General features: G+C 37.4%; 1 protein-coding gene and 1 long non-coding RNA gene across 3 annotated transcripts in view; one reads left to right on the forward strand and one right to left on the reverse strand.

The window, feature by feature from the left end:
- LOC122560181 (uncharacterized) overlaps positions 1 to 9,342 on the forward strand; it is a 52,096-nt gene extending 42,754 nt beyond the window's left edge. The window contains exon 3 of the long non-coding RNA XR_015760858.1: positions 9,296 to 9,342. This is a non-coding gene — a long non-coding RNA (uncharacterized LOC122560181). The remainder of the gene's footprint in view (positions 1 to 9,295) is intronic.
- Positions 1 to 17,026, reverse strand: part of wdr36 (WD repeat domain 36) — a 96,218-nt gene that overhangs the window by 18,839 nt on the left and 60,353 nt on the right. For both annotated transcript variants that reach the window (XM_043710509.2, XM_087998698.1), the window contains exons 14-20: positions 16,385 to 16,550; positions 13,868 to 13,976; positions 9,323 to 9,402; positions 3,744 to 3,851; positions 1,742 to 1,839; positions 1,316 to 1,461; positions 748 to 867 (exon numbers count right to left, since the gene is read on the reverse strand). In XM_043710509.2, the coding sequence (XP_043566444.2) occupies positions 748 to 867; positions 1,316 to 1,461; positions 1,742 to 1,839; positions 3,744 to 3,851; positions 9,323 to 9,402; positions 13,868 to 13,976; positions 16,385 to 16,550 (827 nt within the window). The remainder of the gene's footprint in view (positions 1 to 747; positions 868 to 1,315; positions 1,462 to 1,741; positions 1,840 to 3,743; positions 3,852 to 9,322; positions 9,403 to 13,867; positions 13,977 to 16,384; positions 16,551 to 17,026) is intronic.

Below are 17,026 nucleotides of genomic sequence, written 5' to 3' on the forward strand. Positions count from 1 at the left end.
ATAACAGACAGACTCTAACCTCGCACATCTAATGCACTGTCTGAGCTGAGATGTCACCTTTTTTTAATAAAACCTAAGTTATCTTAGGAATGTGACTTGAAAGAAGTTCTAGGGTTTGCATATTAATGAATCGAAACCTGCAAATCCATTCTAAGTGATTAAGGACTTAACAGCAATCTAGGTTTGTTCAATACATCATATCAGTTGTATGACACTTTGATCTTTGTCCTATGTGTCCAGTGATCTTGCCCCACAAGCTACCTAAAGAAGGAGCTCCGAAAGCTTGTACCTCCAAATAAACCTGTTGGACTATAACCTGGTGTTATGTGATTTTTAACTTTGTCAACCCCGGTCTAACACTGGCATCTCCACCATGTGTTAAAATTAATTATGAGCAATTCTCCATCATTTTGTACCTTGACTGTATTACTATCATTAAATTCAAATAAATTAAACTTTTCATACAATTTCTAAAGGAAAACATCTTACTGTCTTTTTATGATGATGCAATTGAGATGGATCTTGTGATGCTTGAACAAACTCGGCCGATATTTCTAAACGCCACTTAATAGTTTTACTTATGACATGTCTACCACACACTGGTAACATTTACAAAGAAAACATAACCGAAGAACAGCAATAACTGCTATGATCTGTTAAATTATTCAGGTACAGGCTTATGGTCTGTCTTGAATAATGTCAGTATCACCATAAGCTTATATCAGACACCACTAGCTTTCCACCTACCTGATCCTCAGTGGTTTGTTGTTGTTCAGCAGCAAATTGAGTGACAAGGCCAGGAATAGTTGGAATAAAGAATGGAACAGATTTGGGCACTTTAGGTGGTTCTTTGGGTTGATTTCTTTTCTGTAGATCAGCCAAACAAGAGAGATTAAGAATCAGAGCTTGAAAAATAAAGAAGTTTTAAAATCACAAGGTTTGATTAAACATATCAAACTGAAGATGCAATTACATAATTACAACAATCCAACCAATTAAAATTATCTTTAAGTTCTCAAAAAACATATGGATCGTGAAAACATGGCTTTTTGATAAAGTAAGTAGATAAACATTCAAAATAGAGTCAATGTTTAACTGAAATTTGTATATAAATAAATTTCCAATGTTTAAGCTAAGAATGAGTGAACAAGACCTCATGCAAACACTCAGTGGAAAGATGTGCACAAAAAGTAGAAAAATTACTACTGTAACGTTTCTTTAAAAGCATGTATTAGTTTCACATAACGCTATAAACAACAGCATTAAAATACTCAATCCAGAAATTTAGAATACAAGGTTGCAGAGTATTTGCTACCTTGATAACATCGAGGTTGAGGAGATTTTTCCAGCGTGATTCTGGAAGCAATGAGAGTGTTACCAACTGCTCTCCGAGCTGTTCAGCTGACTCATATATTATCATTTGGTCGTCTTCTTCCTCTTCAATGTCTGAAGCCTCTAGTTCTACAGCAAAATAAATAGTTAACACATTATTCTTCTTAAACTTGCTTTTTAAAATGAAATTGAATGGAAAAGAAATGGCAAGGTACAATAAACTTAACATTTAAGTTCTAAAAAGACTGTGCTTGTAATTGAACTTTCACATATAATACATCTTCCAGAGAGAACTCAAGAAAGCAACATATTAAGATTTTCACATAACTTTAATGATATGAATAGAATCAGTTATCAGCCTGAAAAACTAAATATTAAATGCAACTTATGTAAAATTCAAAATTAAAACCTTGTCGTTGGCACACTCCAGGAAGCATTATGAAAGTAGGTTGGTAATCAGCAGGCAGAGGTCGAAGGGAAATAACATTATACAGCGTCTTGTTGGACCTAAATAAAACAGGGATAAATAAATTATGATTTGCTGTTCATCCCAATTACCATAGCTATTGGTATACATTTCACGGTCATCACGTCGATTGATTTATTTTTTGCAAAGAGACATCCATTTTCCTGATTTAAAATCCTTGATATTGCATTGATTTATGACCCTTACTGTTCCAACTCACTTGTGGTAATGTGCAATTCTGGTTCGATAGGTCAATATAACTTTCATTTTCTATAGTGCCTTTCATACATCACAGTGCTGTACAGCCCAACACAATCAATGAATTGCTTTTACAGTGCACAGACAATTGTTTTGAATGCAAACAGGGCGACCAACATTTAGAACACAAGTGTGACTTGAACCCATAACTTTTTGCTATCTGTAACATAAACAGAACTTTAGCAAACTATACCTAGCGTTTAAGAAACAAACATGTTTTCAAACTTTTCACATTACACAAAGCTTGGAAATGTAATAAATGGTAAGAGGAATAGTAGTAGGCTTCAAGAGAATATAGATGTGTGAAATGGTCAGATACATGACATTTGGCAGGAGTGTGACGTGTTTTGGAGAAAAGAAAGTTAAGTGGATGCAGCAGCAGAGACTCCTTATGGTTCAATACACAGATTTTTGATGATGGTAAAACAACTTGGATTCCACATATGCTGACAACACCCAGCTCTGTCTCACCACCACTTCCAGTGTCAATATTGTTCACCATACATTCCAGGATAACTATGATGATGACTGAGACCATTATCTTTAGTCACTGTCCCAAATTGCAATTCCTAGACATTTATTTCATCAGTCCATCTGGCAACTGTCTGACGTTGAACTAGAGGATCTGTAATCTCGGGATTGTATTTGATCCCAAAAGGAGCTTCTGACCATACATCCACTCAATCAGGAAGATGCTCTCTGTTGCTTTAGCTCATTGGTGATAAACTTTCATCAATGCCTATCTTCTTTAAAATTCACTATTCCAGAACTTTGCAGTCTTCACCCTCCACCAACTTGAGCTCTGCTTGGCGGATCCTAACTTATACCTCGTTGCGTTCACCCATCATACTTATACTTGCTGACCTACTCTTGTTATGGTCCAGCAATGTCTCAATTTTGAAATTTTCATCATCAAAATGTGTGTCTTTGGCCTTGCCAATCCTTTCTTTTTTGTATCCTCCTTGAGTCCCAAAACTCTGAGATCTCTGTGCTCATTCACACTCCCAATTTTAATCTCTGTAGCACTGAGAGTAACTACACTCATATGCACTGTGCCAATTTTGTTCAATGCTCCTAGTAAACAGCTTAGGTCATTTACTACTTAGTAGGGGAAGGTTCCTGAGCATTGTGCCTCACACAGGCCCATCTCTCCAAATACAAATTGACATTGAAAGCTCTATTTCGTTCAAATCATCATGTTCCTGTTATCTCTTTTGAGAGTTTACCATATTACTATATGTGCTTAGTACATTGGCAGAAGTAATTTAAATTTTAATTGCAATTATTAATATCCTTGAATACTGACACTATGCAAGAAACTAACTGGTCTTTGAAGGCAGAAATTATATTACAACCTTCAAGATACTAATAGTTTCCACATACCTTTTGAACAAATGATTACATTAACATAGTCAACAATCATGGGTAAAAAGGAGAAGGGGAGAACTGCAAATGCTGGAGAATCAGATTCAAAAATGATGGCACTGGAAAAGCATAGCAGGTCAGGCAATATCCAAAGAGCAGGAGAGTCAACGTTTCGTGCATAAACCCTTGATGAAGGGCTTAAGCCCAAAACGTCGACTTCCCTGCTCTTCGAATTGTGAGTAAAATTGGAACATTACACTTTCGTATCAGAAAATTGCTGAAAATAACAAAAAAAAAATTGTTCTGTAAAAACTGCACATACCAGAGGTAAATTCCCAAATTATCCACATGAGCAGAAGCTAGGAAGTCTCCAGTGGGGGACATAGTAATACTGACAGCTGCCAAGTCAACCAAGAAGCAGTCTATTAGGCTGAAAGGGAGAGAGAAAAGAAGTGAAATAATAATGTGAATTTCAAATTTAAACTTTGAATATATAATAAAATTTGATTCTAAACATTCTCAGCTCTTTCTACCCAAGGGTCCTTAGATGTCCAAATGAATTTAAGGAACAAACTGAATGAACTGCAAACACATCAGTAGCCATTACTGTGACATGACTGTAAGATGGTCAAGATTGGAACTAAATATACTAGATAAGGTAATTTCCAAGAAACTTACTGAAAATTGAAGAGTAGAGAAGGACGAAACACTTCAATGCAAAGGGATGATATGAGTGACTAGTAGGTAATGGAGACCAACTACAAATAGGACTGTCGTGATACGTGAGGTTTATATTCTGGAAATCAAGCCCCACTGTTTCTGGGGTCATTGTGAGCATGAAAAGGATTTAGTCAAACAATCCAGAGTCTCCAAATTTGCCTAGTTGATGAACTCAAGTTAAAAGAAAACACAGCTAGGCAGCTTCAGAGTGGGAAAGCGCCTGTCCCTGATGGTCTCCTGGGTGAGTTTTATAAGGAGTTTATAGGGATTCTGTCAGGGCCTATGTTGGAGATGTACAATCGCTCCTATATGCATGAATGCCTCCTGCCATCTTTAAGAGAAGCTAATATTTCCTTAATTCTTAAGAAGGGGAAGGTTCCTGAGCATTGTGCCTCACACAGGCCCATCTCTCTATTAAATTCAGATTTCAAGATTCTGTCCAAGATCCTGATGCTGAGATTGGAAAGGGTGTTGCCCCCCCAGACAAGCTTTATAAGGGGCCATAGGTCCTCTAATGATATTAGAAGGTTGCTGAATATGGTCCAAGTTTATCAGCAACGATCAATTCAGGGGTTGGTGATTTCCTTAGATGCAGAGAAAGCATTTGACCGGGTGGAATGGCCGTATTTTTTTTTATGTCTTAGAACAGTTTGGGTTGGGTGGAGTCTTTGCTAGGTGGGTGGAGGTTTTATATCACCACCCTCTGGCCACAGTCATCACCAACTGGGTGAAGTCTGGGAATTTTAGGTTTGGCAGGGGTAGTTTGACTTTAGTCCTCAATACACTCCCTACCTCTCCCGCCACAGGCCTCCAATAAACACGGAGCCTGTGGCATGTCCAGAATCAATGGATAAGAGTACCTACACTTACGCCTGTAATTGGCGTACTCTTACCCATGATTCTGGACATGCCACAGGCTCCATGTTTATTGGAGGCCTGTGGCGGGAGAGGTAAGGAGTGTATTGAGGACTAAAGTCAAAGTAGACCCGATATCTCTCCTCTTAGGTCTACCAAATTTACCATCTTTAGACGGGCATGGGAAGAAACTATTTAATATTCTTGCATACTGTGCATGGAAGAATATCCTGATGAATTGGGTGTCTGAGAACCTGCCGGGCTTGCTGGGATGACAGAAATTAATTATGGAGCACATTCCATTTGACTTTGTTTTTTACAAACATGGTGCACCACACAACAGACCATTTTTATAAGACATGTCAGCCCTACTTGAGGTATTTGGATATAGATTTGTCAGTTATCTTAACTAGGGTGTTTGTTTAATCAGGATGGTTAGATTTGTCAAGCCCTGGGCCCTAGAGAGAGTCTCCTGAGTTGTATATATACAATGCTCCCGTTCCTTCGTTTGGGAGCTTTGCATCAAGCATAGCTATTCTGTATTTTGTGGATTTTTTGTTTTTGTTTGCTTTTCTTTCTTTTGGTGTTGCTTTGCACAGTGTTAGGGTTTGTTTTGTATTATAGGGTAGGTTAGTAGACAGTAGTATTGTAACTTGTTTTTTTTTCTTTTTATTATACAGATATACAGATTGTATTTTTCAATAATTTTATATGTTTGTAAAGTTAGAAAAATTTGCTAATAAATATATTTACAAAAAAAACAGATCAGGTTTCAGTACTTAACAAGAAAATAACTGTATATTATAAACAAATTATCTTTAACCAATGGCAATTAGGAAACATGAACCACTAACTTATAATATTACAACTTAAACTCTATCTCGTTAACTTTCCCACAACCCAAAGTACAAGTTTTTGGAGGGTGTTGGGGATGGTTTTCTAGAATAGTATGTTGAAGAGTCACCTTCAAGGCATGTTCTTTTAGATCTAATAGTATATAATAAAAAAGGTTAATTAACAATCTCAAGTTAAAGAATTTTAGGATGAGTGACTACAATATGATAGAATTTTACAATATGTTTGAAAGTGAGGTAGTTTAATCTAAAGTGGTGACTTATAAGTCAATGTTCAGATAACTGAATGTGGGTCCATTACAGGCAGAGTCAGGACAACGTATAATGGGGAAAATGAGAAATGGCAGAGAAGCTAAATGATGGTTTCATATCTGTTTTCACTGAGGAAGATATGAGAAATCTCCCAGAAGTAGAGATCCAGGTAACCAGGGAGAATGAGGAGTTGGAGGAAATTACTATTAAGAAAACGACTGTACTGGAAAAATTAATGTGTCTGAAAGCTGATAAAATCCCAGAATCTGAAATTTACATCCCATAATATTGAAGGAAGTGTCTATTGAAAAAGTTATTGTATTAGTGATTATCTTCCAAAATTCTATAGATTTTGGAATGATTCCTGTGAATTTGATGTTAGCAAATGTCACACTATTATTTAAGAAGAGAGTGGGATAGAAAACAAGGAACAATGCAAGTTGAGGGGAAAGAAAATGACAGAATCTATTATAAATAACGTGATAAGTAAACATTTGGACAAAAATAATCTAATTGGGCATAGTCAGTGTGGATTTACAAATGTGAAATGGCATTTGATGTGCTTGTTGGAGTATTTTTAAAAGTGTTACCATCAAAATTAATAGAGAAGAGCCAATAGACATTATATACTTATATTTTCAGGAGGCTTTTGATAAGGTCCACCAGAAGAATGATTAAAAAAAATTAAAAGTTCATGGGATAGAAGGTAGTGGCATGGATTAATGATTGGCTAACAGACAAAAAACCAAGAGTAGGAACAAATAGTTCATTCTCGCAACAGCCGGCTGTGACTCATGGGGTACTGCAAGGATCAGTACTTCGGCTCCAGCTGTTCACAATATGTATCAATGATTTGGACATGAGACCAAATGTGAGGAAAATGTAAAGGGCTTTCAGTATGATTTGAACAGGCTTAGTGAATGGGCAAGAGCAAAGCAGATGGAATGTAATGTGGAAAACTGAAAGGGAACGTTAGACTTTATGGTAAGACGATTTGAGTAGAGGGTAGTGAACTCTTGTTTCGGCTGTATAGGTGCTTGGCTTTAATGCACCTGGAGTATTTTGTGCAGTTTTGGTCTCCTTATCTCAGGAAAGATATTACTGCTATGGAGGGAATGCAACAAAGGTTCACTAGACATGTTGCTGAGATGACGGGACAGTCCTGCGAAGAGAGATTCAGTACACTGTACCTGTACTCTCTAGGTTTGAAGAGGTAATCTCATTGAAATTCACAAAACTCTGAAAGAAATAGACAGAATAATTGCTGGCAAGATATTTTCTCTGATTGGGTGTCTAGTACCAGGGCACAGTAAGAGGGATGCTACTTAGGCTTGAGATGAGGATAAATATCTTTACTCAGAGGATTGTGAACTATTAAAATTCTCTTGTCTTTAGAGTACTTTCAAGGGAGAGTTGATGGATTTCTGATTGCCAATGCCAGACAGGATTATGGAAATGGGGTTATAAAAGCATTGAAAGGTTCAATCAGCCAAAATCCAATTTAATGGCAGGACAGACACAACAGGATGAATGGCCTACTCCTGTTCCTATGTTCTTGAACAGAGTCAGACAAGACATATTAAGGATGGAAAACAAAAAATAAAATCAGGAAACACAGTTTAATAAGACAAGTTTAGACCACAGGATTCGATGAGTTGCTTTCTTTCCCTTCCCGCAATTCCTATCTATTTCTTTGCTGTTGACACAAGTTGTTTGGACACCAATGCTCTTGCTCATTCACTGGTTCAGGATCCATCCTTTCACTCTCTTTGAAGTTTTTTTTCCCCCGTTTCAACAGGGAATTACAAAGAAAATTGAGTGGAAGACAGCCAGCTATTATTGCAGAATTTCTAGTACCCCAACACAGGGCAAAGAAAAAAAAAGACAAGTTTATTTTTACACCTTCTCTTTGCAGGCTAGGTGGTTCTCCGCTGCAGGAGCTCTACACAAGCCATGGTCAAGATTCCATTGGCTTTGTGATGTCTGCTTCGGCCCTTACATGCAAAATGCAGCATAGAATCTAACTTACAATTTATTCTAATTAACACAATGTTTTAAAACTGCAGCCATCTCTTTACTGGGTCACCTTGGTTTTAAGCAGTCTCACCCTTTTTTAGTCCACAATCCAAAACTAAAAAGAATAAAAAGATGTGATCCTTGCAGAATTAAGAAGTTAAAAAGTGACTGAAGTCTGCAAGAATACAGGCAGCAGCTGTGAAGTAGTAATTTGTAAAAAAAAAAGTGTAAACAATACAAGCATGTGACAAAAACACTCAGTGCAAAGTAGCTGTTGCATTTCTTAAATCACAATAGTGGCGACATTTCAAAACTACTTTATTGCTATAAATAATTGGGACAGTGGTTGTACCAAAGGTGGAATATAAATGCAGAACTTCCTTTCCACAACATGATTAAGTGCAGCTCAGTGTTCGAAAGGGAAAATTGTGAAGGTTTAGGCAGGGTAAGCATCAATGGACTATCCACTTGGTAAAATGAATTAGCATATGGAAACAGACATCTGGTATTTCACCACTGTGAAGCAAATGTAAGCATCATAGAGTCTTGGTCCCTGAGAATGTATCATCCTATATTTTGCCCATTAGCAGTCCCAATCTTTCTCTATGCGTCTCAAAGAACTTATGTTACAGTATCCAACAACTGTCAAGTACTGGTAATAAAATAGAGGCTTTGTTCATTTTGCAAATTTAACCTTGGCTTATATACTGCTTCAGATTATAAAATGTTAACATATTTACATATTTTACACCTTATAAATGTCCAAAGGAAGGTTAAATCTATTAGAAAGATTCTCAGAGCTATTTTCTAATGTAAATTTTGACAATATTGACAAAAAGTAGTATTAAAACTATAAATTTAGATACATTTTGTACATGCCTACTGTACACAAACTTTAGCTTTTGTGCCACATGTGGTCATATGTATCTGGATGTACACTCTATGCCAATATTTAGCAAACTATCAACATAAGTATTTGTAATCGTTACCCCATTATGGTTAACTGATGAATTATTTAAATGATACAACACTATTTTCTGAAAATCTACTATTCTTCTTCAGTAATTGAACATTGATGTCTAATATTAGGAAATAATATTAAATAGTATAAATCATCTTCTGATTGAAAAAAATTATTACAAGAGTATAAAATAATCATAGAATTTTCTGCTGACAGAGCTTGTGGGCTTTTATTTCAACTTACCATCCCGATGGGAGATCCCAGGTCCTAATGGTGCAGTCCATTGACGCAGAAATTAACCAACGACCATCTGGACTATAAGTCTTCAAAAAAATATTGAGAGAACATATTACAGATTGTTACACAGATTATGTTGTACATTTATTAATAATAAAAATAGCTACAACTTGTGAAATAAAAATAGTACTGGTAATCACTTTGATCAGCTAGTTATCTGTTGAAAGAGACAAAGCTAATCAATGAAATTTTACACAGAGTATATGATTCCACCCTTGCTGAAAAGTCAGAAAAGCGTTTGCTTCTGCTTGAATAGACTGGTTTAGTAGGACTTAAACCATTGCCAAGAAAATCTCAACTCCAAGAGCTACTGATGATCAGGTGGTTGACAGTTCTCTAGTTACAGCACCATTACAGGCTATGGCTACAAAGGTTACAGGTAGTTCCCAAAGAAAAGATGCCAAGTCTTTACTCTGATCCCTCAATTTGGCAAGAAAGCCAGCTACAGTGGATAAAATCCAGTGGTACAAATCCAATGGCGCCTAGCAGATGCCTGCAAGTGGCCAAAGTCCTGAACCCACTGGTCCTAACTTAGCCCTTCTCCATCTCCACCTACCAGTGAAGAAATAAAATTCCTGCCAATGTTTCAGGTCAATGAGTTTTCCTCAGAACTAGAAGTAGTTAGTGGTTAAATAATCTTTAAGGAAGGTTTGGACTCAGAAAAGGGTACAGGCAGAAAAATAAGAACAAAGCTCTATAATTAGGGAGTAATATAGGAGAGATTAAATGGCAAAAGGGATGAAAATTAAATGGTAATGGAACAATTAAAGAAACAAGAGATAGGTTGTGAAATGTAAATGATTACAGCAGAATAGAAGATGGGGTCCTGGATTCAAGTCCCACGTACTTCAGCGGTGTGTAACAACTTGATTAGAAAACATCTAGAAGATGTGGAGGGTGTCTGAACGAGTTGGTTAATCACATCTAGAAGATGGAGAGGTAACAAAAACAAATGCCAAAACAAAAAAATGCTTCTCTAACCTAGTCATATGGCTGAGAAAGATAATTTTACCCAAGGAGAATGGACCACCCAAACAAATGTGTATTGAGAAAGAATCCTCAGCAAAAACATTAGTTGATACCTGCTTCCCTCTAGCTCTGCTACAGCTATCCTTCAATAGCAGGAGCTCTCCATAGCAATGGCAATGGTGGTTAAGATCTAAAGCTGTTGAAATCAATGTTAAATCTTTAAAGTTGTAAAATCCCCACAGAAAGGTGAAGTTTGTTTCTCAAGTCTGCGAGTGACAGAGGTCGAAGTAGAAGTACAATTGGAACGCAACTGGAAGCTCAGAATCATGCCTGGAGACTGACAAAAATATTCATAAAAGACCCCTCTCACAATATAGACACACTCTGGCAACAAATAAAGTGTATCAAGTTGGAGAAAATAAATTACTGTTTCACCAGGAGGAACTGTTCGCATTGCACCTCCTGTACTTGCAAAGAAATGTGTTTGAATAGTAGTGCAGGATGTCAAAGAATTCTGAAAGGGATCAGGACAGGGATGTTGCCTTTGGTGGTAGCATCACAATGCAAGTTACTAAAAAAAAATACATTGATTGTGGGATAATGGTGAGATGTAAGGGAATTCAACAATATGTTTTGGGAGTTTAATTCAAAACTTGAGATTGTAATACTATTTTGGTTCTGTTCATTTCAAATAACGCGGGTTTGCTTTTTGGGCAACCAAATGGTGCAGTGTACTAGCATGTTGCTCTTTCATGTGCAATGAGCCCTCTGAAATTTTATGGGTAAATAAGGTTGCAAACCAAGAAGGGTGGTAGTTTCACTGCGGCAACAGCCTCAGTATTTGTGCATTCTAAAGGTTCATTCTTCACAAAAAAGGTTAATATTTAAAACTTCACCTGGCCTCTTTGGTTTCATCAGCCCTTCAAGAGCCACACCCTTAAAGGCAACTGGGAGCCTATTACAATGCCGAACACTAACTTCCAAATTGAAATATGCTTCGTGCTAAAAACAGGCATTTATATCAATTAATTGATATACTACTATGTTGAACATCCAGCAGCAAGACCATAGTATGACATAGCAGAAAAAAATGACCATTCACCAGAGACCCAGATTCAATTCCCGCCTCAGGCAAATGTCAGGTGACTGTCTGTGTGGAGTTTGCACATTCTCCCAGTGTCTGCGTGGGTTTACTCCGGGTGCTCCGGTTTCCTCCCACAATCCAAAAATGTGCAGGTTAGGTGAATTGGCTATGCTAAATTGCCCAAAGTGTTAGATGAAGGGGTAAATGTAGAGAAATGAGTCTGGGTGGGTTGCTCTTCAGAGGGTCGGTGTGGACTTGTTGGGCCGAAGGGCCTGCTTCCACACTGTAACTAATCTAATCTAAATCAAAACTCATCAAGTCTGTTCATTTATACAACATGATCACGGAGTCAATCCTCAACTCCACTTGGCTGCTTTTTCTCCCAATAACCCTCAATTCCCTTACTGATCAAAAATCCTTACCTCCATACTCAAAGACCCACCCTCGACTGCCTTCTGTGGTAAAGAATTCTACAAATTTATAACCAACAAAGAAGAGATTCCTCCCAATCTCGGTCCTAACCGGGTGACCCCTTATCTGAGATTATGCCCTCTGGTCATAGATTCTCTCATAAGGGAAAACAACCTCTCTGCATCTATTCTGTTAAGACTTTTAAAAATTTTGTATGTTTCAACAAGATTGACTCTCATTCTTCTAAGTTTAGATCAGAGTGGTGCTGGAAACGCACAGCAGGTCAGGCAGCATCTGAGGAGCAGGAAAATTGACGTTTTGGGCAAATCATTCTATTCCTGATGAAGGGTTTTTGCCCAAAATGTTGATTTTCCTGCTCCTCGGATGCTGCCTGACCTGCTATGCTTTTCCAGCAACACTGATCTAAACTCTGGTTTCCAGCATCTGCAGTCCTCACTTTTATCTAATTCTTTTAAGTTACATTAAGTACACGTCTAAAATACTCAGCCTAAGACAACAGCCAAGAACAACCTAGTCAACACTCTATGGACTGCCTCCAATACCAGATTATCTGTTTTTAAAAAAGGGAGACTAATAAGTTCACAATATTGTAGCTGTGATCTGACACCCCACACCAACCCAACCTCCACCCCCGGCACTTTCCCCTGCAACCGCAAGAAATGCAAAACTTGCGCCCACACCTCCCCATTCACTTCTCTCCAAGGCCCCAAGGGATCCTTCCATATCCGTCACAAATTCACCTGCACCTCCACGCACACCATTTACTGCATCCGCTGCACCCGATGTGGCCTCCTCTACATTGGGGAGACAGGCCGCCTACTTGCGGAATGTTTCAGAGAACACCTCTGGGACACCAAAAGGTGGTGTTGTCAGAAAACTTGTAAATAGAGATAGTGCGGAATTTGACCACAGTTTTGATTGTATAAAGTGTACAGTAGAGAGCTGAGTACGCAGCTTGTGGGTGTTGAGGATTATGGAGGAGGAGGTGTTGTCACCTAATCTTACTGATTGAAGTCTATGGGTCAGGAAGTTGAGGATCCAGTTACAGAAGTGGGAGTTAGCTATCATTAATTCATTTGTTTTGTTCCAAACATTACATACATATAAATTATTAAGCACCATCAATTTTGCCAGTTTTCCCCATTTGATCCTATTTGCTGCAGTCATTCTGTTTGTACACTCTGTCTCTTCTGTGCCACTGTGTGTATTGTTATCAAATGTCATGCTGTCATTTCCTTTGCTTTGCAAGGCCAGATTTCCCCACTTCCATATTTTTTCCCCTCTAATTGGTACACAATCCTCTGTGGTCTTTCAAATTAATGCTGGGTACATTGCTAGTGTTAAAGGAGATATATGACCTTGTTTGCAGTCACTATGCCCGTTAAGGTAGTGAAAATAGAGCCAGAATCTGTCAGGTAGTTCAGACATTGATTTTATTTTTTAAAACGTGTCTTTTCTTTTTGCCCAACCTACAATGTCAGGAAACACAGGAATAGTCCATTGCAATCCACAACTGCCTGAGAGGAAACATTGCATGCCCCTCTAGATCAGACCAACAATTCATGAGATCAAGTAGCAACCAAATGGAACACGAACATGCATCCCACCATTCCATGCAATCTCATATTAATGTTTTAAAAGTATTATCCATTAAATTTAAGCATCCAACACTGATTCATAACTTTAAGATTGTAAAATGTAGTCAATTCTGCCTTAGTCATTAAATCATGCTGCTGAAATACCAAAAGCAATCCTGAAACCATAAATCATAAGGGTGCATTAAGGTTAGACAAGTTTTGACTTCAATAAGATCCAGCTGCATTCATATACACCTACTAAATCATTAGTCTGCCTATCCTTCACTGACATACAGCATCATATTTAAATATAGCATTTTCTGGGTAAACAAGACTGAAATATTTCAAGTGAAAGGAGTTTCCAAAAATGGGAGAAAATACGGTTTCAACATTGACAAATCATTATATTTCTTGTACAAAATATCATACCATATCATTTATTTGGTTCTGATGTCCAGTGAATCTTCTCACAAACTTTCTTGTTTCACTATCGAGAACCACAATCCTGAAGTCGTCCATAGCAACAGCCAACATACCACTTATGAAAAGGATATAGATGCATTAATTTCTGAAGGGCAATTTGTGAAAATAATAAAACCTTGTGCCACACTGAAATCTGGAAGTCTTAAAAGCATATTTGGATTGAGAGATATTATGGCTTCACTCTCACATTCTTGTCAACTAATATTTATTCAAGTTTACTAAAGCATCGAACAGCAAAATACTGTTATTATACAGACCCATTATCTTGCAGCTCCAAACTGAACCTAAAGATTGAAAACTGCACTTTAAAAAAATACACCGTATAAATTCAGGGGAATATATGGCTTTAAGGAGTCTTGAGGATTTTTTATATCAAAAAAAAATTCCAAACTGTCTCTTTAGGTTTTGTCAATGACTGACACAGACTTGTAATTTAATTCTTTATAAAAAAAGCTATTTTTACCTCTATAATTAATTGTGAAGATACAATATTCAAAACATTTAGTTTTAAGATTTTTCAGGGAAATATTCACCCAGTATTTATTGACGGAATAGTATTAATTTTAATACACAGTTATTAGTATATGAAGAACACTAACAAGAAAGACACTCCACAGGCAAGATTTTTCAGATGGTCATGAATGCTCCTTAAACGATGACTGCTGGTTCTAGGCTCCCCAGTCACTGGGAACATCTTTCCTGCAATTAAACAGTCTAGTCCTGATGGAATTTCATAAGTTCCTATGAGATTCTCCCCTCCTTCTTCTAAATTCCAGTGAATATAGTCATATATGATTCACCTCTCCTGATACATCATGCCTGCTTTCCCAAACATCAGTCTGGTAAATCGTGAATCGTAGCCACAACATCATTCCTCAGATGAGACAACTAAAATTACACACAATATCGTAGAGGGCTGTCAAGGCTGTGCCATTAAGATTACTTAAAGCTGAGCTGGACAATAAAGATATCAGAAATAATCAGTAAGGAAATCAAAACAAATGGAGGAAAGGTAGGAAAATGGAGTTCAGGATTATCGGGTCAGCCACTATCTCACTGAAAGGCTGAGTGGCCTGCATCGGATCTATGTCTTATGGTCAGTGCTTCTCTAATGGAAGTTGTGCTAATGCACCAACTATGCCAGTGGGGTAAAGGATTCTAGAGACGGAGACAAGTGGGAGAACTGTCTCTCGGAATCAGAAAGATCTTTAAGTCGGAGGCTCAACCAAATTTTCTTTTAGATGCTACTTGTACAAATTTATTTTTGGAGTGGGCAATGAGTGCCTTGCAGGCGTACATTGAACTGACATCTGTTATGGACCACGCCAGACCCTTCGAAACATTTCATGGAGGTAGCCAGACCATAATTTGCTAGTTGTTTTTAGTAGCTATAAAGTGGATATTCCAGGAGAGGTGCTGCTGGTCAAATCACTTAGTTTTAAGCAAAATTTAATTTATTTACCAGATTGCCAATGAAACACAAACAAAAGAGAACAGAATACAGAATAACTTAACCTATCCAAAAACCCAACAGATTATCCCAATTTAATAATGCTGTTCCAAATACTTGCAACAATCCCCATAAACACCCCTTGGCACAAAAGGTAAAATCAAACACAGGTTCTCACAGGAGAGACGTCATAGAGAGAACAGCATGAACTTGCTTCTTTGAGTCTAGCAGCTTTTACAACTCTATTGCTAAAAAACCAAACCAAACCAGAGTAAAGCTAATCTGGAAAAACAGGCACTCCCCTTTCATTGTACAAGTGTATTTTTTTCAAAAACACGAAAGCCTGTTGCCTGAGGCAGTATCTATTAGATATAATCAAACTGGCCCCTAAAACCCTTCAAACCCAGACCTTTAGGAGTCTGTGTCTTCTCGGATCTCTCTGAAAAAAAAAACACCAAGGACAGCATAACCTTGTTAAAGGAGCAGCATCGTCACACATATTTTTCAGGCAACTCTGTAATAACCTGAAAGTCTGTTCGTTATTGATGCACATCATTGCAATAGACTCCACTACTATGCTACTTCTCGAGAAAGCAATGCAGATCCTCCATTGGTATTAATGTCTTTTAGCATGTTTAGTACCAATCAATGGGGGACTCAGGAATTTCCAGGAGGGTCATCTTTCTACACTGTTAACAGGAACATGAATCAAACAATTTATGACATATGTTTCATAACTATTGTTCCAATAATCGGTGCACACATAGAAGTCAAGTATAGAATCAGTAATTTCCAAAAGAGATCAACCAAAAGTATTTTATTCTTCATTTTGTGACATGCCCATATAACACTTATAAATAATTGAAGATTACGTTCATTATTACTTATCCATTTTGAGATATTTCTGCCCACGGCACTTGGACAAGTAAGTTAAGATGATGTAAAAAGCAATTCCAAGAAGCATAAGTAGACAACGAGAGTTTAAAAAGAGAATACTTTACAATATTTCTCACCTGTCTCTATGTAGCAAAATGCTAGCTGGCGATGCATCTAGTGTTGTTGTGTAAATCAATTCCTTTGATTTAAATTTCCAAAATTTGATCATTTTATCCCCACCAGCAGTAATTGTGAACAGATTCAGTCCATCGACAGCAACCCCTCGGATCTGGCCTTCATGAGCTGAAGAAATTACGTGAATAGTCATTTTAGCATATTGACTAGAACAATTATTGTATAATTCTATGTACTCAATCACTTAAGTTGAAACAATCTCCATTAATTTTCAAGTGCAAATGGGACTAGTTTAGTTTGAGAAACCTGGTCAGCAGGACCAAAGTATCTGCTTCCATGCTGTATGAATCTATAAAATCCAATGCAGCATGAGGGGCTGCTACAATGCTGAATGGACAGTCCTCCAGATGAGAATTTAAACCAAGGCCACATTAGCCTGTGCCATTTGTGGATCTAAGTGTCTCCCTCAGTGAACACCATCAGAAATAAAGCAATTATCAAATTAATTGGCATGCGGAAGAGGGAGAGTTGATCAGTACAAAATGATCATAAGTCAATATACCAAGTCACTTCAAATAAAGTCTTGAAGCACTTTAAGACACTACAATAAAGTGCAAAAGAAATAAAAGCTTAATTTGGCCTAG

The sequence above is a fragment of the Chiloscyllium plagiosum genome, unplaced genomic scaffold (assembly GCF_037043375.1).
Source record: "Chiloscyllium plagiosum isolate Xiang-an unplaced genomic scaffold, Cpla_swu_hap1 HiC_scaffold_2, whole genome shotgun sequence".
Classification (NCBI taxonomy): Eukaryota; Metazoa; Chordata; class Chondrichthyes; order Orectolobiformes; family Hemiscylliidae; genus Chiloscyllium; species Chiloscyllium plagiosum.